A 27,976-nucleotide genomic window follows, 5' to 3' on the forward strand; every position below is an offset into this window, starting at 1 on the left:
TAGAGGAGTTGGTAAGTATAAATATATTTTAGAGATTACCCCCCCTGTGTTACAGTCATGGGGGGAAGGGGAAGGCATCAGTCCCTGCATCCATCTGACCCTTCCTGATCAGCTTTTTTAGGCTACCAGACTAATCCTTTGGCCCCAAGCGATATTTCTCGGACTCTTCCTGAGCCCTACAGCAATGTCCCCACTCTCAACCCCAGCTCCTTCTGGAGATTTTTTTTAATATCCCCTTCTTCTGGGAATCAAAGCAGAGGCCTGAAAGGGAACCGGAGAGTCTGTAGGAGATAAGGGGGTGGAGGCACTCGTCAGCCTGTGGAAGACCCCCCCTCCTGTCACTCAGAACGCACAAGTGACGGATAGGGAGAGGTCGGACCCCTGCTAGGGGTTATCAGTACAGAAAGTCGCTGCGGATCATTTTCCCCGAGGGAGCTGGGGGAAGGATGGGGGGAGGACAGTGGGAACTCGAAGGGAAAAGGGGGCCTTTCTACCATCAGCTCTCCCTACATTTCTGGCTCTAAAAACAAGCCTTGGAGGGTAAAGAGAAAGGTAGGTGGGGGAAACGAAGCGGGCACACACACACACACACACACACACACACACTCACTCTCACACGCTCCCCATTCTCCACGGCAATTTATTACACACAAACCGTACTACTTATACATGTACTTGTACATATTATCCATTCCCACACACATAAACAAAAACTTTTTACAGACCAATCATACCCCTCTATGCAGAACTCTTTAAGATTTCTGAAAATGATTGAAACTAAGGAAATCTGGAATAATTCCCAATGTAGGAGTTACAGACTCAAATCCCCAGTGTGCAACAGCTGTGGAGGCCACAGCAGCGTGAGCGTGAGGGTGAGGGTCACCCTAGGCCAAGCCTGGCCCCTACAGTAAAAACAAGGGGCCCCGAAGCCCCTCCCTCCCACCCCCCACCCCACTCCCACTACAATCAGGCGGTGAGCCTCCGCGCTCATCCGGGGCCTGTGCGGAGGCAGGGACACGTGGGCGGAGGCGAGGCTGGAGGCAGGAAGAAGGCCGGCCCTTGGACCTCACACCCGCTGCGGCCCCCCGCCCCCACGGTGGGGGCGCTACTCCTCACAGCCCAGCAGCTCCACCCTCAGCGTGATGCGCCCGTGCCAGGCCACGGGCAGGATCCGGACAAAGCGCGAGTAGAAAGGGGTCTTAAACATGTTCTTCTGGTGGGAGTAGTTGTCAGAATTTCCTAAAAAGACCTGTGGGGGCGAAAAGCAGGCAGTGAACAGCTGGGACTCATCCCTCCTCCGGCTCCGGGATCAGCCGCCTGGGTGGTGACACATACATCCCCCCCCTCACATGGGCACACAGACACAGGCTCACATGTACCTACAGACATACAGACAACTCTCTCCTCCTCCTCCTCCTCCTCCCCCTCCTCCCCCTCCTCCCCCTCCTCCCTCTACAAAGGAGCAAGTTTTCAAACTCCGGCCCACATCACCGCTGGCTCACTGGCCCCCGCCCCCACAGCAGGAGGCTTTCTGACCCGCTTCCGCCTGACCCACGGGCCCCAGAAGACAAACCTTGTTGCTGTTTGTCCGGCTGTCCCTGTACACGGTCCAGGATTTCCCGTCGTTACTGTAGGCCACTTTGTACGCTGACACATACTGGATATTACCAAAGTCCCGGGCTCCTTGAGTGATGACGCCTGTGACCTTCTTCGGGGTGCCCAAGTCAATCTGCGGGGGAAAAACCACCAAATACATCTCTCTGCTAGCAAAAGTGGAAAAACACCGGATTTGGATCTGGGGTCCTGGGTTCAAATCCCTCTCTGCCACTCACTACCCATGTGACCTTGGCAAATTATTTCATTCCCTGCTAAGCCGGGGGTCAAGCTACATGATTCAAGGGGTTTTCTTGAGCTTTAACCTAGGCTCCTAGGAGCCGGGTATGAGACGGCCACTGCAAAGGCTCCCTCTATGTGGTGAGGTGAACATTTATTAAGCACCTACTATGTGACAGTAGTGCTTAAGTGCTAGAGCTACAAAAGGAGGCAAAAGGCAGGGCCTGCCGGCGGGAGGAGACAGGCGGCAGTAACCAGGACGGGCTCTATCTCCCTTTCAGGAATGTTCCTTCTTCTTGGAGATGCTGAAAGGTTTAGGACTGGAGTCCTTCTTTCTCCCTCCAGGCCTACAGTATCAAGAGAGGGAGAAGGAAGAGAGGAAATACAAAGCAAGAAAAGGCGGGAGAAAGGAGGCAAACCAAAAGTCACTGTGTTGTATTTTAGGTTGGTTTTTCTGAAATGCCCCTCCTTCTAAAGTCCAACAATAACTGCAGTAAAGTCCACAGAACCAGTGGGGGGCTTATTCCTTGGGGAAAAGAGAGAAGGTTTTAAATTATTTCCAGCTAGTTCAATGAGAGGACTTAGAAAGTCAGAGAGACATCAGGACAAACCTGCAGCCACTCAGTGTCCTCCTTGCTCTGAGCCGTCCAGGCATTGAATTTGCCTTGTTTGTCCAATCGAGCGTAATAGGGGTGCCAGCTAAAAGCATCCAGGCCAAAAGTCTTGAAGGTGCTAGAGGCGGTGATCTTGCTGTCAGGGATGACCTCAGACTTCATCCCCAGAGGCTCGGAACAACCTGCAAAGTGAATACAGGATATGACCCAACAGGGGCACCCTGAGCTTGGGGAGGGCAGCTGGGGAGAGGGCCGGGAGAGGGCCAGAACAGAAGGGAGACCAGTAACAAGCTCACTCTAGGGAAGGGAGGGGCAGTGAGCAGTTACATTTCCCTCATTTTCTCAACCAAACCTCGTGGTTTCCCATTTACCCAAACACCATCATGTGGTTTCTTTCCACCACTGTACACAAACAGTGCTTTGCAAAGCCACCGGTGATTTTCTAACCACCAAGTCCAGGGGCCTTTACTCAGTTCTTGACCCCTACAGCATCTGACAGTGCTGATCACTACTTGAAACTCTTCTCAGCTTCTGTGACTTGCCCCCATATAGAAAACCAGGTTTTCCTTCCACCTTCTTGACTGCTCTCTCCTTCATTAATTCTTCATCCCTTCACTGGCCAAAGGTGGGTATCTGAACAAGGTCCTCTGCTCTGTCTTTACACATTATTTTCTTTAAAGATTTATACCATCTTTCCTGATAATAACTCCCAAATCTCGTCTTCCCCTCTATCTTCCAGTGATCTCTTCTTGGATGATCTCCAGTTTGTCTATTTCTTCCCTTTATTATAATCTCTTTTAAAAAACGCTTATTGATGGATTCAACTGTGGCTTGTAGAAGGGAAATCTGCATACCAAATGGAGTCTGACCAGAGGTAATTATAGAAGAATTAATGTTTCAATACACTATTAGCCTTGAGGCAGCCATGCCATGATCTCCATGTCCTCTCTATTAGGCTCTATGTACTGCTCCAACCCTCACCGCCATTATTTGCTCTGTGAACTCCAGGCTAATCAAACCAGCTCTCTTGTGATCTTGTGCTTTTGCTCATGCTATTTCCTTGACCCCTCTATCTAGACTTGTTCTAATGCTAGGCTTTGGGACACAGGCTGAAAGCCACAGTGCTTCCCAGATCCCCCTGCAGGAAGTAATCCTTTCTTTACCCGACCTCCTACAGCTCCATGTACCTGTTATGTAGCATTTGTCCCATAATGCCTCTTACTGATATTGCTTGTACCTTTCATCCTACCCTATTGGACTATAAAAATCTCAAAGAAAAGAATTCCTCTCCGAATCCCCAAAGACTAAAATAGCGACTGCCCCTTCAGTAAATGTTAGATAAATGAAAAGGTAAGTAATTATGAACTATTATCAATCCCAGAGCATTATAATACCTACAATTAAAAGACATAGCTTTTGCTCTTTAATAATTTCCTATTTATCCTCAATTTGAATTGCTTTGTAAATATTTGTATGTTGTCTACCCCCAGTAGATTTTAAGCTTCTTGAGAGCAGGAATTGTCTTTTGCTTCTTTTTTTCTATCCTTAGGGCTTAGCACAGTGTCTGGAAAAATGGTAAGTGCTTAATAATGTTTATCAAACTTAACTTAATTATTTTAATTTAAAAATTTTAAAAACTGAGGTTCACAGAGGTTAAATCAAACAGCTAGAATTTGTGGGACATAAGATTCAAACCCAGGAATGAGTAGTAGAGGAGTGAAAGGGGAAAGGAGAATAGAGAGTTGGAGAGATGGTCAAGAAGATATATCCCAGACAAGAAGGCACAAGAAGAAGGAAAGGAATGACAGCAATCGGGGCTTCATTGTAGGGAAAGAAGCCTAGTGTTAGGCAAAGATCCCAACAGATCAGAGAATAGATTGCAGTTCTATTTGTGGCCATGAGGTGTCAGTGTGTCCAAAGGAGGAAAATGATTTACTCTGTCTTGGAGGTGAACTCTGGAAAGAAATGAAGATGAAGGGAGTCAATTGTTGCCCCTTAACCTTTACTCAGCTGCTTAGAGAAGAACCTGACTATTTAATGGTCTGGAGATATTCCAGAAGCCTCCAAACTGGCTATCTCTATTTGTTGATTGAGAAAAGCCTGAGGTAAAGCAAGTCTCCTGTTTGGTTCTGCACACAACCTAAGATATGCTTTAAGATGTTTTACATATATGATACTGCCTACCATCTAGGGGAGGGTGGAGGGAGGGAAGGGAAAAGTCGGAACAGAAGTGAGTGCAATGGATAATGTTGTAAAAAATTACCCAGGCATATGTTGAGTCAATAAAAAGTTATAATAAAATAAAGAAAAAACCAAGTTTCCTTAGTTATTTTAGAAACCTTTAACCCCTCAGACTTAATCGATTACTTACCTCTAAATAAATCTCCTAATTGTGAGGGATTATGTGGTTTCTCATAAAATCATTAACTAAGGTAAATTGAACCTATAACCTAAAGTTATAAGAAGAAGAAATTCTTGGTACAAACATTACAAGAGTGCTCATATCAGCTCAAGCAAGCATGAGCAAACATTGTAATAAGCCAATCACAATAAATGTAGGCAAACACCTGCAATAAGTCAACTATATTAGCTTGACTAGAATTTAGCAAATCTTTGCTACCTCCACTTGAGCAAGCATTGAGCAGGCAGTGAAAATTAACCGGATAAGGGAAGGGGGTCATGGGTTCCCATAGTCTACTATTTAATCGCTTCTATTAATTCTGTAATCATCAGCCTCTTTTCTTTGAACACTCAAGAAACGGACCACCCACTTCTAGTGAAATTCTAATAAAACTTTTAATCTTCACTTTGAGTAATCTCTGAGTAGTCATTTTTGATCAGGGGTCGCACTGTCCCACATGATTATAATACTAGACCATTATTTGCATATTAAAATATTCCTATCCTTCAATTACACGTTTATAGAAAACCAAATTTTTTCCATATATTTCAACCAAAACATATCATGACAGATTGAATGTAGAAGTAAACATGAAAATCCACTTTTGTCTTCTATTAAGCCAGATATTAAATATGTTTATAAAAATATGTAAAATAATGCCACTCTTCTACTTTGTTTTAAAAATAGTTTTCATATGTTCTATTAATATGTTTTATTATTGTCATTTAAGATTTATTACTGTCATTTTCATGAATTAACAATAGGTATTTTAAGATTTTATCAGATTGTACATGCATAATATATCAAATTGCTAACCATCTCAAGAAAGGAAAGAATTTGGAACTTAAAATTTTTTTTAAATGAGTATTAAATATTGTTTTTCAAATAATTGGTAAATATTTAAATTTTTATCAGTTTCAATTTCCAGTAAGACAAATATCAAAAGACCTAAATTCTCTGAAGTACTCAATTATTTTTAAAATTTGTAAGAGAGTCCTGGGATCCAAAAGTTTGAGGACCACTGGACTAGATGACTTGTAAAAAGTCGTTCTAATTCTAAGATTCTGTAATTCCCTCAAGAATATTGATTTGCTCTACCATAAATACATCAAAACAAAATGAATTGTATATCTCACACCCTTAAGATCTACACCCACCTTTCCAAAAAAAAAAAAAAGATGTAGAAGAGTAAGGATATAGCAACCATGTCTTGTCTCACATTGTTTTAAGCAATGAACCCCCTAAGAAGAAGGAATCATAGAGAACCAAAACAAGGATATGAGAAAAACAGAAAACAAGGGTACATGCAAATGTTGCGTGTCCACTAGTCCTTAGAGAGCATTCTAGATTTCCACTTACAAATTGGCCCTTGGTTTTTTCCCATAAAGAGAAAAAAATTTTCAACCAAAAATAATTCAGAATTCCTAGAAATTCTTCTGTTAGAATGCCATCAAGTAAGTGGTCAATTCCTTGGATTAGGTTACACCCCTGATCTTTAGGGCAAAGGTCTGTAGGCCTTCCTATGACTCCACAGATATAATTAATGTTCATTTGTTTTAATCATTTCCTACTCTTTGTGACTCCATTTGAAAAAACTGTAAGTGTGTGAGGCTATATTGGAACTTAGGAAGTTAAATCTTCCTGACTTCAAATCCAGCACAATTATACAGTATTATGAGATTTGCAAATTGCTTTACAAATCTTATCTCATTTAATCCTTTTAACAACCCTGGGAAGTAGGTGCTGTTATCACCTCCATTTTTGTAGTTGTTTGTCCTTCTCAGGGAGATGATACCATGACTTACAACTGAATTGGATTTAAGCCAGAGAAAGCTGTGCAAAGCCACCAGCCTCACTTTCCCCTCCATAGTCATCTGTGTCCAATGGCAAGCTATAGATCAGGACAACTGGAGATAGCCCGGATGCTGTAGAAGACCATGACCTTTTTAATTTAAAGTCTTTAACAGGTCTCAGTTTGACTGAGCAATGCCCAATAAGTGATTAAATATGGGTAAGCATTGAGGCAGAGAATCACCTTTTCTAACTAGTCTATATATGTATTTATAAATATATTATATCTAAATATTTATACACACAAATATATATGTACATATATATGTATGTGTGTATATATATATATATATATATATATATATATATATATCACACAGACACCCCCACACCCCCACACATACCCACAAAACAGAAACAACTGCTATTTACATTCACTTTGACCCAATCAGGGCCCAATGACCCAGTGGACCTTGACCTGAGACCTCTTGTAAGTTAATCAAGAGTGATCAGTATAGCAAATGTTTCCCCATTTTTACAAATAAGGAAACTGAGGCAGACAGAGGCTAACTGACTTGCCCAGGGTCACACAGCTATTAAGTATCCGAAGTCAGATTTTTATTCAGATCTTCCTGACTCTGGATCCAGGGCTCCATTCACTGTGTCACCAGCTGCCTGTTCTAAGAGTCGGGAAACCCCCATGCCCATACCTGACACCCAAAGTTTCTCTGCCTGATCCAGACTCATTCTACTTAAAAATAGATATGAGAACTTTCCCACAGACTTCTCCAATCATGCAAATAGCAACACAAGCCTCCATACTTTCTTTTCCAACGCATTTCTTGTCCATGTCTTTCCATAAGCCTTCCATGGAAGATATCTATCCAGTAGTCTAGAGTCCTTCCTCTATTTTTTTTTTTTAGCACTAATTATCAAAGAGCAAAAAGGAAGTAAATTCACAACATATTTTGCTTCCCCAACTCCCACTCCCCACCTACCCCAGTGACTCACCTTCCACTTCACAACCAAAAAGCTCAAACCGGAGAGTACAGGCCCTACGACAGACTACAGGCTCAATCCGCACATACTGGGCCACCAGAGGGGGATCAAAAACGTTGGTTTTCTGGCCGTTGTTGTCTACGTTCCCCACAAAGACCTGGCACAATAGGAATGAAACGAGGGGGGTAAGGAGTGCAGGACTATTCCTAAGAGAGAAACTTCATGGAGTCAGTGGATTGTGAATGACACCTAAGGTCCAGACCCCACAACAGTCCTGATACTAGTATTCATTTTCATGTTCTTTGTACTTTTCTGGAACTCCCAAGCAGTTTCTCCATGCTTATATACACACACATCTCTCAGTTATCACAACAGTTCTCAAATATATATTCAGGGTCAGCCTGAGTCTTTCCAAATGTAATCATGTCTATGTGCCAGGCATTGTGCTGGGACCTGAGGATATAATTACAAAAGTAAAACAGTCCACACCCTCTAAAAACCCTCTATGGAAGGAAATAATGTGGACATAGAAAATAAAGTACAAAATACTTTAAAAGTAGTTTCTGGGGAAACAGAACAGGTGCCATCTCAAAGATGTTCCCTAAAAACATTTGAATCCCATATTCCCACTGCTAACTGGCATCTTAGACACCTGTTTACCCTGTATCTCCATTATATCCTCCTCCTCCTTCAGGAGTTCATTATGCCTCATTATGTTCATTATATTATTAATATAAGCCCCCAGACCATCACCTTCCTATGCATAGTCCTGTGTGCTGCTCCACACTAACGGTCATCATCCTTCAGTCTAGCCCATCTCTTTTCCTTCCATCCTCCTGCACCAGTCTGTCTCTTACCTGGTCCCTGTGTAGATTTGGATCCTGGATGAATTCAAAAATTTGTCCATCATTGCTATACGCCACTTTGAAGGTGCGCAGATATTCAGCACTGCCTGTGCGACTGGCGCCCTGTGTCATAACGCCCGTAATTCTCATCTTCCGCAAAAGGTTCACCTGAGGATAGATCAGGGAATTCTGAGTTTCAGGGGCATTTTCAATGAAGGTTCTTCTGGCCCAAAACCCTATTCCCTGGCATGCCATCGCATACTCTCCCCTGCTGCTGGGGGATCCCAATTATGGTAGGCAATAATACATTAGCAAAGACATACAACCAGACTCCACGAGCTCTACTTTCCTCCCCCCACTCATAGAAACCTCAGTTTGTGAGATTTATCAGGCTCTCCATGTAAAGCCTACTGGGCGAAACCTGTTTATTACAGACCACTTTCCAGAACTGTGGATATTTGTCCCAAAATTCCTCGCAGGATCAACCCCAAGCATTCCACCAGTTACCTCTGCAGACCTCTAGAACACGTTCCCATTCCTCAATAAAGTAAGCAATACCTTGAAGTCTACACTCCATCCATTCTTCTCTTGTCCATGCTTTAGCAATAACACTGCTGATCATTCTAACATTAGAACTCAGTTTCTTGAACAAGCTCCATCTCTGTTCTACCTCAGATTTTCACAGGGTTGCTTCTATCTGAGATCTCAGAATCATTTGAAACTGGGGAAAATTCAAAATTATGAACTCTAACACTCCCACTCTACCCCAGATAGAATCTAGCCTTCCCCTCCCCTTGGCTCACAATATATTTGCTTTTTACCCTCACTTTGGCCGCTGGTCCCTTGACTCATCCCTTTTCTCTTAATATCTCTCTATATGACTTCACATGCTTCCATATTCAGCCTTATTCCAGTGGCCTATCATTTTGATGATTCACTAACCACTTCCCTGGAATGCCTCACCACCACCCCCACAACATTTCAACCTGTCACTCTCAGACTCAACCCTGGATAACCTCCATTGTGCAAATTCTCTGCACCTAATTCTAAAATACTGAGCCTTGCTAGGCAAAAGGTCATGACAGTGAACTGGTTTTACCCAGATTAATGGTATAATCTCAGTGGGGTCCTCCCCATGGGACTCTAATTGCCTCCATCCCTCAATCTCCACAGCAATTTTTCCAAATCTTTCCCTCTCTCCTCAATCCCAAACTGTAAACTATGTACGGTTAATTTGCCCTCCTACTTTCATTGATAACTTTGAGATCTCCACATCATTATCCATTCTCTCTTTCCTTGTCTTTGACCTTGATCATATCCCCTCACACCTCCTTTAAGCCACTTATTTCAGTAACTGTCCCTTTCTCTCAACCATTTCCTTTCTTTCTTTGTAAATAGCATTTTATTTTTTCCAATTACATGTAAAGATAGTTTTTAACATTGTTTTATAAGATCTTGAATTTCAAAATTTTCTCCCTCCATCCCTCCCTGTCTCTTTACCCAAGACAACAGGCAATCTGATATAGATTATATACATGTCTCACACACTTTCAGTCTCTGTGTCTCCACTGGTTCTTAGTCATCTGCCCACATTTTCAGGTATGTCCATACTTAGAATAATTTTCCCTTAACCCTACATAACCCAGATACAATTCTATTTTTCCTTCCCTTTGCTTTGAAAAAAACAAAAATGTCTCTCTACACATAAGCCCTCAAATTCCCTCAGAACCTACTCTTTTCTTTATTCTTTACAATCTAGATCCCAGAGCTACACTTAACTCGTCCTTCCTATACTTCTCCAATTACTTCCTCTTATTTGATAGCTCCTCTTCCTAACCCTTGACAGTAGAAATTTCTCCAAAATACACTCCTTAGCCCTCTTGCCTCTCTTGGCAATCTCATTCACTCTTACAGCTTTAGCTATCTTTAGCTATTTACACATGCAACTTCTATATCTCTAGCCCTTGACCTTTCTTCCAAGTGCCAGACCTCTCATTCCAACCACTCCCATATATTTTCCTCTAAATGCCCAAATAGTACCTGAAGCTTAAAAAGTCTAAAGCAAGACTTATTGATTTTTCCTCTGAAGCTGCTCCTTCTTTTGACTTTACTATTTCTATTAATCTATCTCCAACTACTGTGATTTTAGACTCTCTTGTCTCCTAGCCTTATTATATCCAATCGGTTACCAAGTTCTGGTTCTGGTAAGTCCACCTATAAACATCTCTTGCACCTGTCCCTTCTCTATTCCTATCATCACCACCCCCTACAGGCTTTCACTCTTATCCTCTTAGAACACTACAAAAGTTGTAACCCTGTGACTCCATTTGGGATTTTCTTGGCAAAGATACTGGAATGATTTGCCATTTCCTTCTCCCGCTTATCTTATGAATAAGGAAACTGGGGCAAATAGGGTTAAGGGACTTGCCCAGGGTCATATAGCTAGTAAGTGTCTGAGACTGGGTTTGAACTGATGAAGATGAGTCTTCCTGATTCCAAGCCCAGTGTTTTATCCACAGCATCAGCTAGCTACTCATGGAACACTGTAATAATTTCCTAATAATCTTCTTTGATTCCACTGTTCACTTCCACCCTTATCCGTCCTTCTTACCACTACCAGAATAATTTTTGGTATCCATAGATTTACTTTTATCTTTCTTCTGTTCAAAAATGTTCAGTGGTTCCCTAATACTAGGCCCTCCAAAAATGGTACCACTCTACCTTTCTGGTCACATCTCATCCCCCCCCCCCATATATCTTATAACCCAGTAAAAATTAACTATTCTAAAATTCTCCTGGATACAGTTTTTTCATTCCTACCTCCATATTTTGTTCAGTGTTCCCTAAGCCACGAATAAGCAGCCTCCTTCCTCTAGAGATTGTCATACCCTCCACAAAGCCTTCCTGGATAGTCCAAATCTTTCATTGTCTACTAGCCCCACAATTTCAAGCAGGGGAACTTTTCTGACCCTCTCAAATCCACTTTTCTATTAGTTTGTCTTATAGTTAGATATAGCTTTTAAAAGCTCAAGCAGACTATGAACTTTATAAAGGGCAGGAGTTTCCCTCTGAAAACTTTATTTCTCCCAGAGCCTAGAATAGTTTTCTACACAAAGTGGATAATCAATTTGAGAAAGTGAATCATCAAACTGCATACAAATCCAGAGTTTTGACTTAGTGAGCCAGTTTATCAAGCCCATTTTTGTCTCACTTCCATCCCTTATTATTAACCAGGTTAATCATACATTCTCCTCCACATTTGAATTCCCCACCATTTCCACTTTGCTATTTTTAAACATTTTCTCTTTTATCTTACTCCACAATGACAGAAGAAATCATGAAAATTATTAGTATCTAATAACCTCAATCAGGCTCTAATTGATGTACCACAATCTTTTTAGTGACTCTTGTATTGTCTATTATGATGTTTCAAATCATCGTTTTAGTCCTCTAGTCCCCAGATCCACCACAATCATCCTTTATTCTGAGCAGATGCCATTGTCTTCTACTTTACTGAGAATATTAGGACCATAATCTTCTTACACTACAATAGGTCTGATCGTGTCACTCCCCAGCCCAAAAAGCATTCTGTGCATTTCTATTGACTCTACAATAAAAGATAAACACAGCTTTAAGGGGTCTTCCCACTTGTCTTTTGACTCCTACTTGTCTTTCCAATATTATTTCATTTGATACGCTTGCACACAAGCTAAGTGACAGCCATACTGAATTGCTAGTCATTCCCCCAAAGTTAACATTGCATTTTTCAAATTTATACATTTTGCATATACAGCCCCTGAAGCCTAGAAAATATCTCATCAGAATCTCTTCCTCTCATAATCTTCCTCTTTCTCAACTGCCTCTGTCATGAAGACTTCCCTATTTCACTAAGTTCATGCTCTCCCTCTTCAAAATATTATTATATTTACTTATCTGTAAAAACAGTCATTTCTCCTAGTAGCATGTGAGTTACTTGGAAGAAGACATTGTTTTATTTGTGTCTTTATATCACTAGGGCATAGAATAATGCCATGAACAGAGTAGGTGCTTAATGTTTGGTGAATCAAATACAGACAAGTTTTAGGTTCAACATTGTATCTCCTACAACCTCTTCTGCTTCCCTTTAATCTTAGGAAGAATTAGTTCTCCTTTTGTATTCTTTTTTAAAATGTATTTTATTTTTAATTCAGGGAATAAAACAAGTATTTCTATAACATAGATAATAAAAGGATAATTGTCCAGGAAACTGTAGATCTATGTACAACTTGCGATTCATTTTAAATAAATAATAAAAGTTATCATGTTAATTTTCCCTCTCTTTTTTCTTCCCTCCCTCTGACTTAAAGATGGTTATTATTATCCACAAATATATGTGTATACCATACATGTGTCTGTACATATATGTCACAATACAAAAAAATCATTCTATACATACATCTTTAGATGCAGACAGCATCTTCCTTCATACATCCTTTGTAGTTAATTGGGATAGTTATAACAGTCAAAATGGCTAATGTTTGATCCTCGTCTTTCCAATAATTTCAATAATCTGGTTTTATAAATCACTCCTATTTCAGCATCTTTTATCTCTCCTTCTTCACTGACTTCTTCCCATATAGTCTATACACATACTCTGCCTAAAACAAAACGCTCTTTCTTGACCCTGCCGCCCTCTTAAGCCATAATCCTATGATTCTCCTCCCTTTCAGTACTGAACTTCAAGAAAAACTAGTTCACATTCTGATCTGGCACTATCCTACCATTGTACAGAAAGTACTCTGTACTGAACATTAAAGAAAAAGTACTCCAAGGTCACCGGTAACCTTCTTATCATCAAAGTCAATGGGCTTTAAGTCTTTAATCTTCTTTATCTCACTATAGTATTTTACATTGATTTTAGCCCCTCCACGATGTCTTCCTTTCTTGGATTCCATGACACTGCACTGCTGTGGTTGAATTCCTATGTCTAATTCTTTTCTTATTTCCTTTACTGGGTCCTCATCTTCAACCCACTTCTCAGTCATGAATGTCTCCTGAAGTTTTGTCATTGTTCTTCTTTTCAATACTTTACTCAATAATCTAATCTAGTCCTTTGAGCTCAGTTACCACCTCTGTAAAGATGCATTATTTCCAGCCCTGATCTCCGACCAGACAACTAGCATCGTGACATTAATCATTGTTGAATTTGCTGTATTGGCATATTATGGTTATATCAACAGAAAATTCAACAGGCTCGGAATTGGACCAATCATCTTTTGCCCTTCTTCCTCCACCTTGAAAACCTGCTGCTCTTCCAACCATCTCCATTTCTGTTGATTGCATGACCATTGTCCTAGGATTCAAACTCAAAAACATCCCCCATATCTAATCAACTGCCAAATCCTATCGATCCTATTTCCGTGGCTTTTCTAACATTTGTTCCTTCCTTTTGCTCCTATCACTACTACTCTATTGTTTCCAACTTCAATCTATCCTTTCTCCAATCTATCTTCCGCATTACTTGTTCACTTTTCTTAATGTCATTCCTCTAAACAAAAAAACTTTTCAGTGTCTCCCTATTGCTTACCAAATAAAGTAGAAATTCCTTTTATTAACATTCAAAGCCCTTCATAATCTGACCCTGACCTACATTTTCTTTTCTTTTTTCTTTTCTTTTTTTATTGTCATTTTTATTTTTATTTATTTATTTTTTAATAACTTTTTATTGACAGAATCCATGCCAGGGTAATTTTTTACAACATTATCCCTTGCACTCACTTCTGTTCCGATTTTTCCCCTCCCTCCCTCCACCCCTCCCCCAGATGGCAAGCAGTCCTATTCATGTTAAATATGTCACAGTATATCCTAGATACAGAAGGTAGAAATAACCTGGGAAGAAAAACAAAAATGCAAACAGTTTACATTCATTTCCCAGTGTTCTTTCTTTGGGTGTAGCTGCTTCTATCCATCATTTATCAATTGAAATTGAGTTAGATCTTCTCTTTGTCAAAGAAATCTACTTCCTTCAGAATATATCCTCATACAGTATCGTTGTTGAGGTATATAATGTCTTCTGGTTCTGCTCATTTCACTTAGCATCAGTTCATGTAGGTCTCTCCAAGCCTCTCTGTATTCATCCTGCTCCTGACCTACATTTTCTGCTTTATTTCACATTATTCTCTTTGATATAGTATACATTCTAGTCAACTTGGCCTGTTTGCCATCCTCACTGTTGTCCAGCATTCTTTTACATTAACATCTTTCATCTTAAAATATTCTAGATCTAGAATGTATACTCCTATTCTGCTAAAACTCTTTCCCTTTTTTTCAAGGATCTCACTTCCTTGGTGAAGTCCTTTCTAATTCTTACACAATACACCCCCCCCCTCAAAAAAAAATCTCTTCTTCCTATTTCTAAAAGCATATTTCAGATTGCTCTTTTAGCTATATTCTGCCTAATATTAAAGTTCTTTGTAAATACATCTTATTCCAACTCTTTCCCCCTCTCCAAATAAGATCGCAAGATCCTTGAAAGTGTGCACTAGATTCTTATTTCATTCATGTTATCACTAGCTCTAAGCCCAGTTCCTGATACACAGTAGATGCTTAATAAATCTCTTAATTACATCTCCTCTAAATTGTAGAAAATAATTCCTGCTTTAGATTCCCAAGGCAAGAGTTCCTATTAAAAGTTCCCTAAATGTGCAAAGAAGCACTTGCAAAAGCTTCTGACTTCCATTTTTATCATGCCAATTTTTTATCATACTCCTTTCCCTCATTTCTGGCACTGGCCCCGTGCCCAGCTAATGACTGCCCAGGATCCCCACTATTCCCCAGCACCTGAATCCAGGGGTTCTTGTCATAGTTGCTGGCAGTCCAGGCATTGACAATCCCTTTAGCATTAAGCCGGGCCAGCTCTGGCCCCCAACGCTGCATCCCCAGAAAGCTGTAATGTACAGATGAGGCTGAAATCTGGAAATCAGCAATGGCACCTCCCTCCATGCCCAGGGGCATGTTGCAGCCTGAGAGGAGAAAAAACAAACAGTCAATCAGGAAGTCCTTTAGAAGCTGAATGGGACAATGGACCAGGAACATAAAACATTTTCCCTTTCCTACAAGAAAGAACAATCAAGATGAAGAGGTATATACATACACACACATATGACAATATAAAAACATAAAAAATAGTGCAGGTTAATTTATAAGTAGGAACAGGACACCAAATAAATGACATAACCAATGGGGATTGGGTGGAAGTAATTAGACACGGCCTCTAGGAAGTAGTATAAATCTGAAGTGAAAGAGACTCATCAGGAAAGCTGAAGAGAAGACATTTCAACAGGGAAGAACAATATTAGGAAAATACTGGGTAGGGGTCTGTGAAGGCCAAAAGGGGGAAATAACTGAGAAAAACCATTTTAACTCAGTTTATTCACCACCCCCAAGTCCCCACTCCTATTCTAGCTGAATTCACACACCTTTCTAGGCCCTAGGCTCACAGACACCTACCTAACTCTTCCTTCAGAATAAAGAAGGGTTTAAGACTGAAGGACAGGAAAAATCACTGGGACAAAAGAGATGGATGCCAGTCAAGCACTTACGGGACTGGCAAGACTTTCCCATGAACGGGGAAGGACACTTGCAGATGTAGCCTTCTTCCTGGTCAAAGCAGGTGCCACCGTTCTTGCATGGCTGTGTGCTGCACTCATTCACTGCTCAGGAATAGACAGGTTGGGGGAAGAGAACAGAATGGACTCAGCTCTACTTTCCACAGAGATGGGTCTTCTTCCATTGACTTGTTCAGTCATTTTGATGACGGGAAAGATTCCTTTCTAGATTCCCACCCTCTCCTAGTTAATAATGTAAATTGCCCTTTAACTCACAAATCCTGGTCCTTTTGAATTCCAATAGAAGATCTGACCTGTTCCCAGCCCCACCCGGATATGAGGCAACTTTGGGGCTACACCCGAAAGCCCCTCGAGCTAAGTCTCCTATTATAAAAAGGCCACGCTGGGAACCCCTCTTTGCAGAGATTCCAAACATGGCTACCATGTGAGGACCCTCTGTCCACTGGACCCTCTGTCCAGTGCCCTCCTTATCTCTACCTTCGCCTATATTTTAACTTTGCTTATCTAATAATAAACCTCTTTTATCAATCTAGCTCTCTGGGCCAATAAATGCTTTTATTGGGAACTCGCACCGCTATTAGACCCCCTTGCGCCGAATCTGTACCCCAAACCTGCCACTAGACCTTAACCCTAATTTCATTTAGGTACCCCAAAGCTAGACCTCAACATTTGGTTCGCTGACGAAACGAACACCGGAAGCTAGATAATTTGGCGATCAAACTGGACCCCAACCTTTTCGGGGCACTCAGAACCAATCTGGGTTTTGAGCTGTTCAGGCAGTATTCTTCCGGGAAGAATCTGCATTCTTTCTTTGGTCTCACTCTATCTCTAAAGGTAGTGGGGAGAATATCTGTGTTCCGGCTCACCCTACTTCCATTTCAGGTGAAAAGGCTTCTATTTTTATCTAGACACTCCCCTGCTTCTAAAGTCTTTCCTGGAGCAGATGCTTTGCTTGAAGAAACTCCCTCTGTCCAAATCCTTTGGAGAGAGAAAGGCCCTTCCTTTGCATCTCAATGCATTTCTAATCTTTTTTTTCCTGTCACCAGCTAGTCCTGCTCTCCAGCAGGAACTGCTGAGACACGAGAGGAAGTGTCTCTTTAACACCACCCCAGACCAAAGAGTGGTCATGTGGCCGTTCTGGGGACCTTACCCTTCTCGGGGATCCCAGGCCAGCGCTCTCTTTGCTCTGTTCTGGGGAGATAGCCGGAGAAACTTGAGCCCTTCTCCCACTCCACTGTTAAATGCAATGGAGTTTCTAATAGTCAGGCTGTAGCCACGAGGAGAAAGGTCACTGAATTGGGGTGAGTTTAGAGAATGTGTCTGCCCACGGCTGCTACTCCCTGGACAGGGGTAAGCGGTCTTCCCTTCAGGTTTTGCTCTCCCAGCAAGATTTGGGGGCTTAGATGAGCTGCCCCGCCTTCAAGTTCCAGCGTGGAATCTCCAGAGGAGCCCTCGCCATTCAAGATGCACTGCGCTGGGTAAGATGGCATCTCTTCCTCCCCCACCCTCGTTCTGGCCTTTCCTCCCCTTCTTCCATGGAGTGGGGAGTGTAGAACTCGAGGCCTGGTTCGGACCTCTCCCATGTGGCTTGGCAACCTGCCGTTTAAATGCTCCTCTCCTGTCCCCTTCTTGGGGTTACTGTACAGTGGGGAGATTGGGGACTCTAAATCTCCTCAAATCTCTGGAAAGGTTTTCATCAACTTTTAAAATAGAAATTTGCTAGCAATTTGGACAAGTGGGCAACGCCCCTCCCAGACCTTTACCTGGCTCTTAAAGCTGCAGCTTCCAGCCCTCAGGAAGTGTGCTTGTCCCATACATTTTAAACGGGACTCGATGTCCCTGATTTGGTCATCCTGCGTTAACTGTAGAAGCCTCAGAATTACGCTTTCGCATGCTCACAAGGCTGTCTACAAAGACTGGGGATTTTAAAACTGCTCTCGGTTTTTTTCTTAGCCTCAGGGCACTACTCAAAACTTTCTTAGTTGCTTGTGGAGAGATAACCTAGGTAAACCAGGCTAGGTCTGTCTGTCTCACATTTTCCTACCTAACCCTACAGGTGGGAACTCTTTTGCTCCTAATTTTCTTAGTCCTAAAACCTTTTGCTCTTAGTACCCTCGGTTCCGGTTCTATTCTTTTCTGGATTGGCATTCTATGTCCCTGCCAACAAAAGGTTTTTTCTGGGCTCCAACCCTGGCCAGGTTGCAGCTTCAAGAAAGACCTTTGGAATGATGGCTGGGGAATAAAATTTCAGGTCAAGGCAAATTAAATTCTTTGGAAGATGGCTTTTTATTTCTTTTCTCCCCTCATTCCTTGACTGCAGCAAGAAATGAGTTGATGGGAGAAGCCATTTAAGAATTCGGTGAATACCTTTAGGAAAGAAGTCTGTTTTTCCCTTGTGCTTTTCTATGTTCTCTAGACTTGTTCCCTGTTTTCCCTCCCCCATTCTTTGAGATGCTGAGGGACTAAGATGGGATAGCTTACCTTCCTACTTAGATGGTGTGTTTTCTAGAGGTATTGGATAATTTGTAACCGAGTTATGCCTTAAAATTTGTCATCTCTGTTGGGCAATTATAAGTTATATGAAATTTGGTTCAGTTACTTGTGAACTTCAAGATCTGTGTAATGTTAAATTTAAAACTGTCTACTTAGATAAGAAAGATAGCTGTATAAGCTGTAAACTCTTTACTGTGATTCTTGAGAACTAGATTCATCTGAAGTCCTTGATTAATGATAACTGTAGAAGATAAAATCCTTTGGGACTGCAGCTAATATTTGCTGGGAGTTTTGAGTTCAGGTGTGACTGCATAGACCAGAAGTAAAACTGCCTTAAGTAGCTATTGTAATTTGTGGCCACACTATGGTTGCTGCTAAGCTTTTTTTACTTCCTGGGGCTAGAGTGAGGACGAAATCCTGTTTTGTTTTTTTGTTTTTTTTTTTTTTTGGCAAACGGTCCTCTGGGAGGGCCCTTTGTGACACCTTCTAGAGACGTCTAGGAAGGTTACATTATAGAATGCGAAAATTTTCGGGTTTTGCCATGAATTAGCTTTAACTCTGGACAAGGTAAAAGACTTTTTTTCTTTCCTTATCTTGCAGTGGACACCCAAAGCCCTCGGGTCGGGCTTGGGTCATCTTGGGAGCTCTAAGCTCTGGCACAATTCTTTAGGAATTGCTGCGGATTGACAAAAGGCCTTCTTTTGTCGGCTCTATCTCTTAAGAGATACGAGGGAGGCTGCAAGGATTTGGAAGAATAAAAGTTTTTACCTGTCCACACCCCATCCCTATGGAGATTTTAAGCTCTTAATGCAGAGACAAACACTGGGCTCGAGAAAAATGCCTCCTTCTCAACACCTGAACTCTGAATAGATTAGCTGAATTCCCAATCTCTCCGGACAAGTCCATCCTTTAAAGTGCTTTTTTTTCTTTCTAATCCTGGGACTGATTAACACTTATGCCCTCAGGCAAAAGCGGCGAGCCAAAACACACCCAGCACGATTGTCTCTTTTAAAGCTGAAAGACTCAACCTAGTGAAACCTAGGACCCACCCACCATCTCAACTTTTTTGGGGTCCAAACCTCAATGTTTCTTCCCCTCTGCTGCTAACAGCTGTTGGTTTCCCTTTAACTCTAACCTGAGACACTGAGCTCTTTTCTCAGGGCAACTTCTGCCTCCTGAAAACATATGGAGCGGAAGCGCCGTTTAATACAAATCTCTCCCAGACTTAGGCCCGAAGGTGCCCTGGAAACTGTCCGAGGAGACCGTAGTCTCTGTCCTGAGTTCGAGCAGGAGGAACAACGGAGAAACTGCGCCACACCACAGGGGCTGAATTGGCCCCTGGGGTCCTGCTCCCCGGTAGGGAATTGGGGTCTGGCCCTGTTTCCCTTTTCATCCCAGGACAGTCCCAACACCTCAGGGGCCGGTAAGCTGGGTGGGCAGTGCTGAGATACTATGCACTCCCTCTGACCCCTTCCACCCCTCCCCCATAAGAGTGGGGAAAGTGGGGGGAAGGCTTAGGATCTTTGCTGATTGAGGAGCCAACTCCTTTTAAAGAAAGGCAGCACAGTTAAAAGATTTCTAAGAGCTTAAATTGCATTCTTATCTTGATTAGATATATAGTCCTCCAGTTTCCCCTGACTTCTTAGTCTACACCCTGAACCAACACCAGGAGAAATTAGCTTTCCTGGAAATTAAGAGTGAAAGGGCTAAATTCGAGGCTACTTAACACTTTTTACTATAGACAAATAATCTTTTGCTCCCAGCATTTTCTCCTACTTCTCCTTGTTAGATGGGCCATTAGCATTTTTACCCGCAGCCCACAGAAGGGACCTGATGCATCTCCTGCTGTCGTCATCTCCACCCTGGATGATACCCCAGTTTTAACCTGCTCCTGAGATCTGGGCTTCAACCTTTAGACTCTCAACCGCCCTTCAGCCTGGAGAACATGGGACAACTGACTGGGAATGACTGACCGGGACACACACCCCTTAGATGCCCTGCTGCCATCCCCAAACCCCACACCTCATGCCTCACCTCCTGGCATGAACCCCAAATCTCTACGACCCTTGCCAGCTCGAAGCAGTTAAGAGGCGATCGGCGCCCCTTTTCCCACATGCCTTTGGAGGTGACTGCTTGAGGCGGGGATGAAGAGGGGACCCCTGAACTTGGAAAATCCTGGAAGGAGAAAATTTTCAATTCTGGCTCACTAAGAGACTTTGCCCTATTTCTTTTTCCTTAAATGATTAAAGTTCCAACTGCTTGAGGGGGGAATGATGCGGGAAAGATTCCTTTCTAGATTCCCACCCTCTCCTAGTTAATAATGTAAATTGCCCTTTAACTCACAAATCCTGGTCCCTTTGAATTCCAATAGAAGATCTGACCTGTTCCCAGCCCCACCCGGATATGAGCCAACTTTGGGGCTACACCCGAAAGCCCCTTGAGCTAAGTCTCCTATTATAAAAAGTCCTCCCTGGGAACCCCTCTTTGCAGAGATTCCAAACATGGCTACCATGTGAGGACCTTCTGTCCACTGGACCCTCTGTCCAGTGCCCTCCTTATCTCTACCTTCCTCCTATACTTTAACTTTGCTTACCAATAATAAACCTCTTTTATCAATCTAGCTCTCTGGGCCAATAAATGCTTTTATTGGGAACTCGCACCGCTACTAGACCCCCTTGCGCCGAATCTGTACCCCAAACCAGCCACTAGACCTTAACCCTAATTTCATTTAGGTACCCCAAGCTAGACCTCAACAATTTCAGTTGTGTTTGACTCTTCAGGACCCTGTTTGGGTTTTCCTTGTCAAAGATCCTGGAATAGTTTGCCTTTTCCTCCTCCAGCTTATTTTACAGATGACAAAACAGGCAAACAGGGTTAAGTGATTCCCAGGTAAGTATCTGAAGCTGGATTTGAACTCCTGATGAGTTTTCCTGATTCCAGGCCCAGGACTCTATCCATTGTTCCACCTAGCTGCCCCCTCCACTGATTAGAAACAGTTTTTGAGCCCAATCTGTTTTCCTATATTATGATATGAAAATCCAACTTAACTTGGTTGAGAATGGGGAACTTTGAAGGAAAAAAGTTAGATATCCATGAACATGTATATTAAATATTTTTAAAACAAATTTATATTTATCATTTTCCACTGTGAAAGTTTTGTTCTCTTTCAAGCCTCTAGAAGTTTCCCTACTAGGCTTCACCTAAATTAGAACAAAATAAATCAACATTGGGAAGGATGCCAATTGGATAGTATCCATTCTATATATCCAAATGTGAGATGACTTCCAAGTTAATGTAGGAACTTTGATTCCTAAAATAAACCTCAAGGCCCACCCTATTCTAGACCTACAGTACCTTGAAACTGAGTTGTCACTTCGAGTGGAAATAAGAATTATGAAGTAGAATATCTCCTGGAATTAAAAAGATAATATCTTAAATATATGCCTCATTGTACCCTAAACTATTGCCAAATTAGAGCCTGGATGTTTGTGGTTCATAGGATTATAGATTTAGAACTAGAAGGGATTCATAAGAGGTTACTTAGTGCATCTTTCTCATTTTCCAGATGAGGAACTGGGACTCAGAGGAGATGAAGGATTTACCCAAAGTCACAGAAGCCAAAAATTTTAGAATTAAGAACCTACATTGACTGCTTCCAAATCTAATATTTTTATGGTATCATTTTTGCCTTCCTCCTCATTGAGAAAGAGTCCCTCCAGTTTTCATGGAAAGCCCTCGAGGAATACAACTAGATGTGCCTTCATGCTTTAGCCCATCTCCAAAAATACACAATAGAAAAAGGAGAATAGATAAAAAGGATTGCTGAGGAAACTCCACTAGGACCTTACAAGTCACTGCTTGTGCAGCAGCTCTTTATTCTCTATCTCTAAGTGCTTCCACCAAAACCACTTCCTCTGGGAAATCCTCAGACTCAAGGAATGAATAGGGATTTTCATGATTAGGAATCTACTGCCAGGAACTCCCAGCAGAGGTTATACTACACTATCAAATCTTCCTCAGGAGAGGAGACAATAGGAATCAGAAGCCAATCTCCTTGTCTTATCTACAAAACTGACATCCTGAATAGAATCACAGGATTTAGAGATGGTAAGACCTTAGGGGTTTAAGAGACTTGTTTTACAAATGAGGGTCAGAGGTCAAGTGATTTGCCAAAGTTCACATGAACTAAATAATTGGCAAAGGCAAGATTTGAACTCAAACCTTTAAATCCAGGGCCCTTCTAGCCTTCAGTAAATAGCTTCTACACCCCCACCCCCCCAAAAAAAAAAATTCAGTAAAATTTTCTTCTTTAAATATTTTTAGGAGTATCCTGGATCCTGTATCAAACAGAGTAGAGAATCCCATAAGAAAAAAAATAGAGTTTTCCAGATTGCTCTCTCTGTGTGTTCATCCTATTAAAAAGGGTTTCTTCCTTAGGAGATAAGGTCCTCAGAAGGCATCTCCCCAACCACCAAAAGAAAGAAATCCAAGGTATATTCCAGGTTCTATGTTGCCTCTAGGATTGGTGTCAGTCAGCCAGAAAGGCAGAAGGAATCCCAGGGCTAAGATTGCAAGATTTAAAAGTAGAAATATTTTTGGGTACAGCATGATAAATGTGTAAATATGTATGTGTTTAATATATATTAGTTATGTTGTTGTCTTAGGGGAAGAATGTTGAAAACTATCTTTGCATATATTTTGAAAATAAAAAGCTATTATTTTTAAAAAGTAAAATAAAGAGGGAATATTTTTACTAAGGTGGGAAAGAAGATAGACTATGGAGATAATTGTTCTCATCAACAGAGTTAGCCCATAGTCTAAAACAAGACTGTATATCCCAACACTATCAAAAATGGAAAAAGATATATTCCCCCAGTCTTCTTCTCCCTTTATCATGTTCCCATGACAAGGATGCTACAACTTCCTACTTTGGGCCCCAAGCTTGGAACTTTGACTTATGGTCCCTTTGAATGCAGCAAAGTTTAACATTTGTTTTAATTCCTGACTCCAATGGAAAAATCCAAGAAAATTAAGCCTAATTCAAAGCTTTGGTCTTGGGCTCCATCTCTTTTTAGATGAGACCTCTACAGACCTTCCAATGACCTCATATGTCTCCAGGGCAACTCACCTGGGTACAGGAATTGGCCTGCTACCTAGAGACAGGGATCAAGCCTATGGGAGAATTACCTCAAAGAGAAAAGATTTAATTGAATGGGAAACCTGGTTAAATATAGAAACTCAACTAGTAAGTCACCCACAGTATGGGTGAACTAACCAGGTCCACAGAAAGCCTTTAAAATATCTGCACAGTATTACTATCCCACTTCCCTCCTTTTCTCTACATCCTGACTTCCTTGGTTTCTTTCAAGACAGTCTAAATTCATACCCCACTCCCCAAACTAGCACCTTCTCTCTAAGATGACCTCTAATTTAATATGCCATTGTACATTGCCATTTATATACTGTTTCCTCCATCACATTGGGAGCTGCCTGAGGGCAAAGCCGGTTTTTGCTTTTCTTTGTATTCCCAATGCTTAGCCTGGCACTTGGTAACACTATAAAAACTTGCTTACAAGCCAAGCCCCTCTTTCTGTACTGCCAGACTCTGGTTAATCTAACCAAGCTCCCTCCATCTCCCTGGAAGATGGGCCCAGAATCCACCCTGGGTCAGCATTATCATCATTATATTTAGGGATACCCTTTGTTCTTTCCCACTCCCCGAGCAACAACTCCGATGATACTCACTTTTCTCTGATGCTCTTTGGCAATGAGGGCCCTCATATCCTTCAGGACAGTCACAGACATACTGGGCAAAGACATCTCCTCGTCGGGACTCGGTCACCACTCGGCACAGGCCATTGTTCTGGCAAGGATTGGGGGTGCAGGGACCTAAAAGAAAAACCAGGAACAATCAGAGGACTGAAGGAATAATGGAAATAAAGGCACACTTTTCCTAAGAAGATCCTACACACCCTCACCTTGCTATTTCATTCAGCACCCGGCCCAGAAAATAGGACTAATGCATTCCCCAGTACACTAGGAAAAAAGTTCTGGTGGGAATTAGATGAAGTCAGCAGAGTGTATGCTAACATGGCTTAAAGGAAGAAATTTGACCATTCAATGAAGCAGCTACAAGCAGAAGGAACAACAAATGTCATCTCCCCTTCCCCACCTAGGTATCTATCAAGCCAGGCCCAAAATCAATCAATCAATTAATATTCATGAAGTACCTCCCACATGCAAGCATTGTGCTTTGCACCAAGGATACCAAAAGGCAAAAACCAGTCTCCATCTTCAATAATCTTAAAATCTAATGGTAGTATGCCAGTAATAAGCTGAGGGAGCTTCTCAAATTCTCAAAAATTGGGTTTGAATTCAGGAAAAACTCAGCCAATCAACCCTTGCCAGGATACCTTGCTCAGTCTCCTGACAGTTCTGTCCAGTGAATCCATCAGGACAGAGGCAGTAGAAAGTGGAGCTCTCACTTCCATTCAGGCAGGTACCTCCATTCAGACACAGGCTGGGATCACACTCCTCACCTGGAATGAAAACTGGCTGTTAGAAGGAACTTCCTAAACAGTGGTTTTGAAACAAAGACCCTCCATGAAATCTATTTCCTGTATCGTGGGATTCTCTAGCCCAGACTTTATTGCTAGTCTTCCCCTTTGCTCTGCACGTACAAGTTAATAACTCAAGGTGTCTACCAGACAGTTACCTGATGATTGCTTTTTAACATGTCATAGACTCAAAGTATTGCTTTGAGGCTGCTCACATGAATTTACCCACTAGGAGAGCTGGACAAATTTCAGGTTGAAGCTAGATTCAAAACAATGACTTAGCAATAAGAAACCTCAAATTGCAAAAAAAAAAAAGCTCAGAACAGGTCCTTCTCCTTTGTAGATCTGAGTTCCTTCAGCAATGAAAGGAACAATTTGGACTAGATGATGTTTAATGATCCTTCTAGCTCTAATATTCTATAATTTCACAAACTGTTTCCAAATTCTCTCCATCCCAGGTTGATGAGATCTTCCATATTTTCAAGGGTCCTAGAGGAGAAATAGAATCTTACCAGCTCAGACATACAGGGCACTGAACTTAAGTCAACTGTTAACAAGTTATTAGTCATTGTTCTTAAAATAGCAGGTTAATCCCATTTCATGACCCTCCAGAGGGTTGAGTCTGTAGCAGATGGGCTAGACTATAAAGAAACTAGTAGCGAGTGACCCAAAGAGAACCTTACTGTTTTATACCAAGGCAGTGTGGCCAACCCAAGCTCAGGTGTTCCTCAAGTACCTTAGCCCCAGGGCAAAGGCATTTACTAATAAGATAAAGAAAGTGAAAGAGAAAGATTTCTAGTATATACCTGAACCAGATAGCTAAGAAGGAAACAATGCTTTTGATCTGGCCTTTCTTTCTAAGCAGATCAACTAAAGGATCTTGCCTTGTCTAGCAAAGAGGAAGAGGGGGGCATTCTACAGCGAGGTCTCATTCTCTTGACCTGTGAAACTCTATATGAAAGAATCACATCTTGGTCAGAATTTTTCATCTCACTCCTTTTGAGTGGCAGTGAAACCTCACTAACTAGCTACTTGGGCAACTCAAGTCATTTCTGTATGTTTATAAAATTAGAAAATTGGATTCGATCTCTAAAGTTCCTTTTCAGGTCTCTTTTAAGTAATTAACTCAAGGTCACAAAAATTCCTGACTTTTTGGTTCTTACATTCATTCTAAATTAGAGGAAGATAGTTGCTAGGATCAAAAACTCCTAAATTCAGTTGTTATCTTCACTGAGGGACTAATAGAGAAGAAGAATTTCAATCTACTTCCTGCCCTCCCCTCCCCCCAAAATTGTTCACAAGTATTGGAACATCCAGTGCTTCCCTTATATCTCTATTCCCTAGGCCCTGAAGACCAAACTAGAGCGTGAGACCTTCCCATAATTCAGAGAGGGTTGGCCTGAAGCCAGACTCAGCTCTCTCCCATCTCACTGAGAAGCGGGACATATTGGCTAGAGAGCTACAGTCAGGAAGTCCTGAGTTTGATTCCTGGTTTGGCCATTTACTACTAGATGTGACTGAGGGCATACTGAGCTAGTCATAATTTCTCAGATTTGATGTCCTCACCCACAAAGTGGAAGTGATAAATACCATTCTCCTCACAAGATTGTCAACAGGAACAAATGAGAAAAGCGTATGTAAAATGCGTTGCAAACTTTAGATATTATCATTATCTAGCTCTCCCATCACCGGTTCATTCAGAAAGAAATGGATGCGCTGGTAAATGGAACTCCGGTCTCCTTTTTCCTCTTCCTCTTCCAGCTCTTTAATTCCTCACCTCTTTATGCATACCTTTCCAGACAATGGGTTGAAAAAAAAATCTTATAACCATCTAAACACAATCACCTATGGTTGACCCATAGTAAGGGCAGAGTACGCTTTGGGGAAACCAAAGAATGGAGCAGCGCAAAAAAGATGAGGAAAAGGCGCCTCATTCACACCTAAGTCTGCTAGCAAAGCTGGAACCAAACAACCCCTTATCCTTCTTGCAGCGGAGACTGATAGGACTCTGAAAAAAGACTGGGACTGACCAAGGTCACCCAGGAAGCAAATCGGTGGCTTCTGGAGCCAGTCTCACATCCACGAGCTCACTCTTTACCTCGAGTCCCGACTCGGGATCCTCCCCCACTCCCGCCCTCATCTTGGGCTTCACTCCTTGCTCCAAGTCCCTGGATCATGCCCTGCTGGACTGCGCCCTCATCACAACAGACCCATCTCTGTCCTGAGTTCTGGATGGGGAAGATGGAAAACGCTGGGGGAGAGCTGAAACATACACAGTTTGCGTCACTCTTCTCTTAAGAAATGTACATTGGGAGGGACCCTACACGGCCCATCACTTCTCATCAGAAAAAAAATCCGACTCGGAAAGCCAGAGCCCTGCAACCACGTAAATCTCCCCGGCCTCTCTGATCAAGACAGGACGGCGAAGAAGGGTCCGGGTAAGAGGAAATCAACAGCCAAGTGCTCCACCCTTATCCCCCCGCCCCCGACTCCCCTCTCCCCAAGTAGCAACGGTTTCCTCGGGAGTCTCCAAACTATCCAGAAGTTCAGAACGTTTCCGAAATCGGAGCAAGGTTAGAAGCGAACCCTCCAACTCACCCGAAGCAGCCAAGACCACAGACAGGGAGAGCCAGAGTCTCCCGAGTGTCTGGAGGAGGCGGGGGCCCTTCATGCTATCTGCAGGAGCCGAGAAGGCAGCTCTTGCCTGGGCTTGTGCGCTGTGCGCCGCTGAGCTGACTCGGCAAGCTCGGAAGCCTGTTTGTGTTTGGACTTCTTCTCCGGGGACAGGAGCTACGGAATGAGTCAGTCAACGAGCTGCTCCCTCCCCTATCGCACG

At 42.2% G+C, this 27,976-nt stretch overlaps 1 protein-coding gene across 2 annotated transcripts; it reads right to left on the minus strand.

Moving 5' to 3' along the window:
- Positions 1-27,976, minus strand: MFGE8 (milk fat globule EGF and factor V/VIII domain containing). Of its 2 annotated transcripts, XM_051981076.1 has the most exons (10): positions 27,739-27,976; positions 24,997-25,122; positions 24,329-24,472; positions 16,064-16,174; positions 15,303-15,484; positions 8,496-8,651; positions 7,651-7,795; positions 2,445-2,629; positions 1,574-1,729; positions 1-1,249 (listed from the first exon to the last, which is right to left on the minus strand). In XM_051981076.1, exons 1-10 carry the CDS (start codon positions 27,809-27,811, stop codon positions 1,106-1,108), a joined length of 1,422 nt encoding a protein of 473 aa, XP_051837036.1. In that variant the 5' UTR covers positions 27,812-27,976; the 3' UTR covers positions 1-1,105. The 2 variants fall into 2 exon arrangements, with proteins under 2 accessions (XP_051837036.1, XP_051837037.1); XM_051981077.1 differs by lacking the exon at positions 16,064-16,174.

The sequence above is a fragment of the Antechinus flavipes genome, chromosome 2 (genome assembly GCF_016432865.1).
Source record: "Antechinus flavipes isolate AdamAnt ecotype Samford, QLD, Australia chromosome 2, AdamAnt_v2, whole genome shotgun sequence".
NCBI classification, from domain to species: Eukaryota; Metazoa; Chordata; class Mammalia; order Dasyuromorphia; family Dasyuridae; genus Antechinus; species Antechinus flavipes.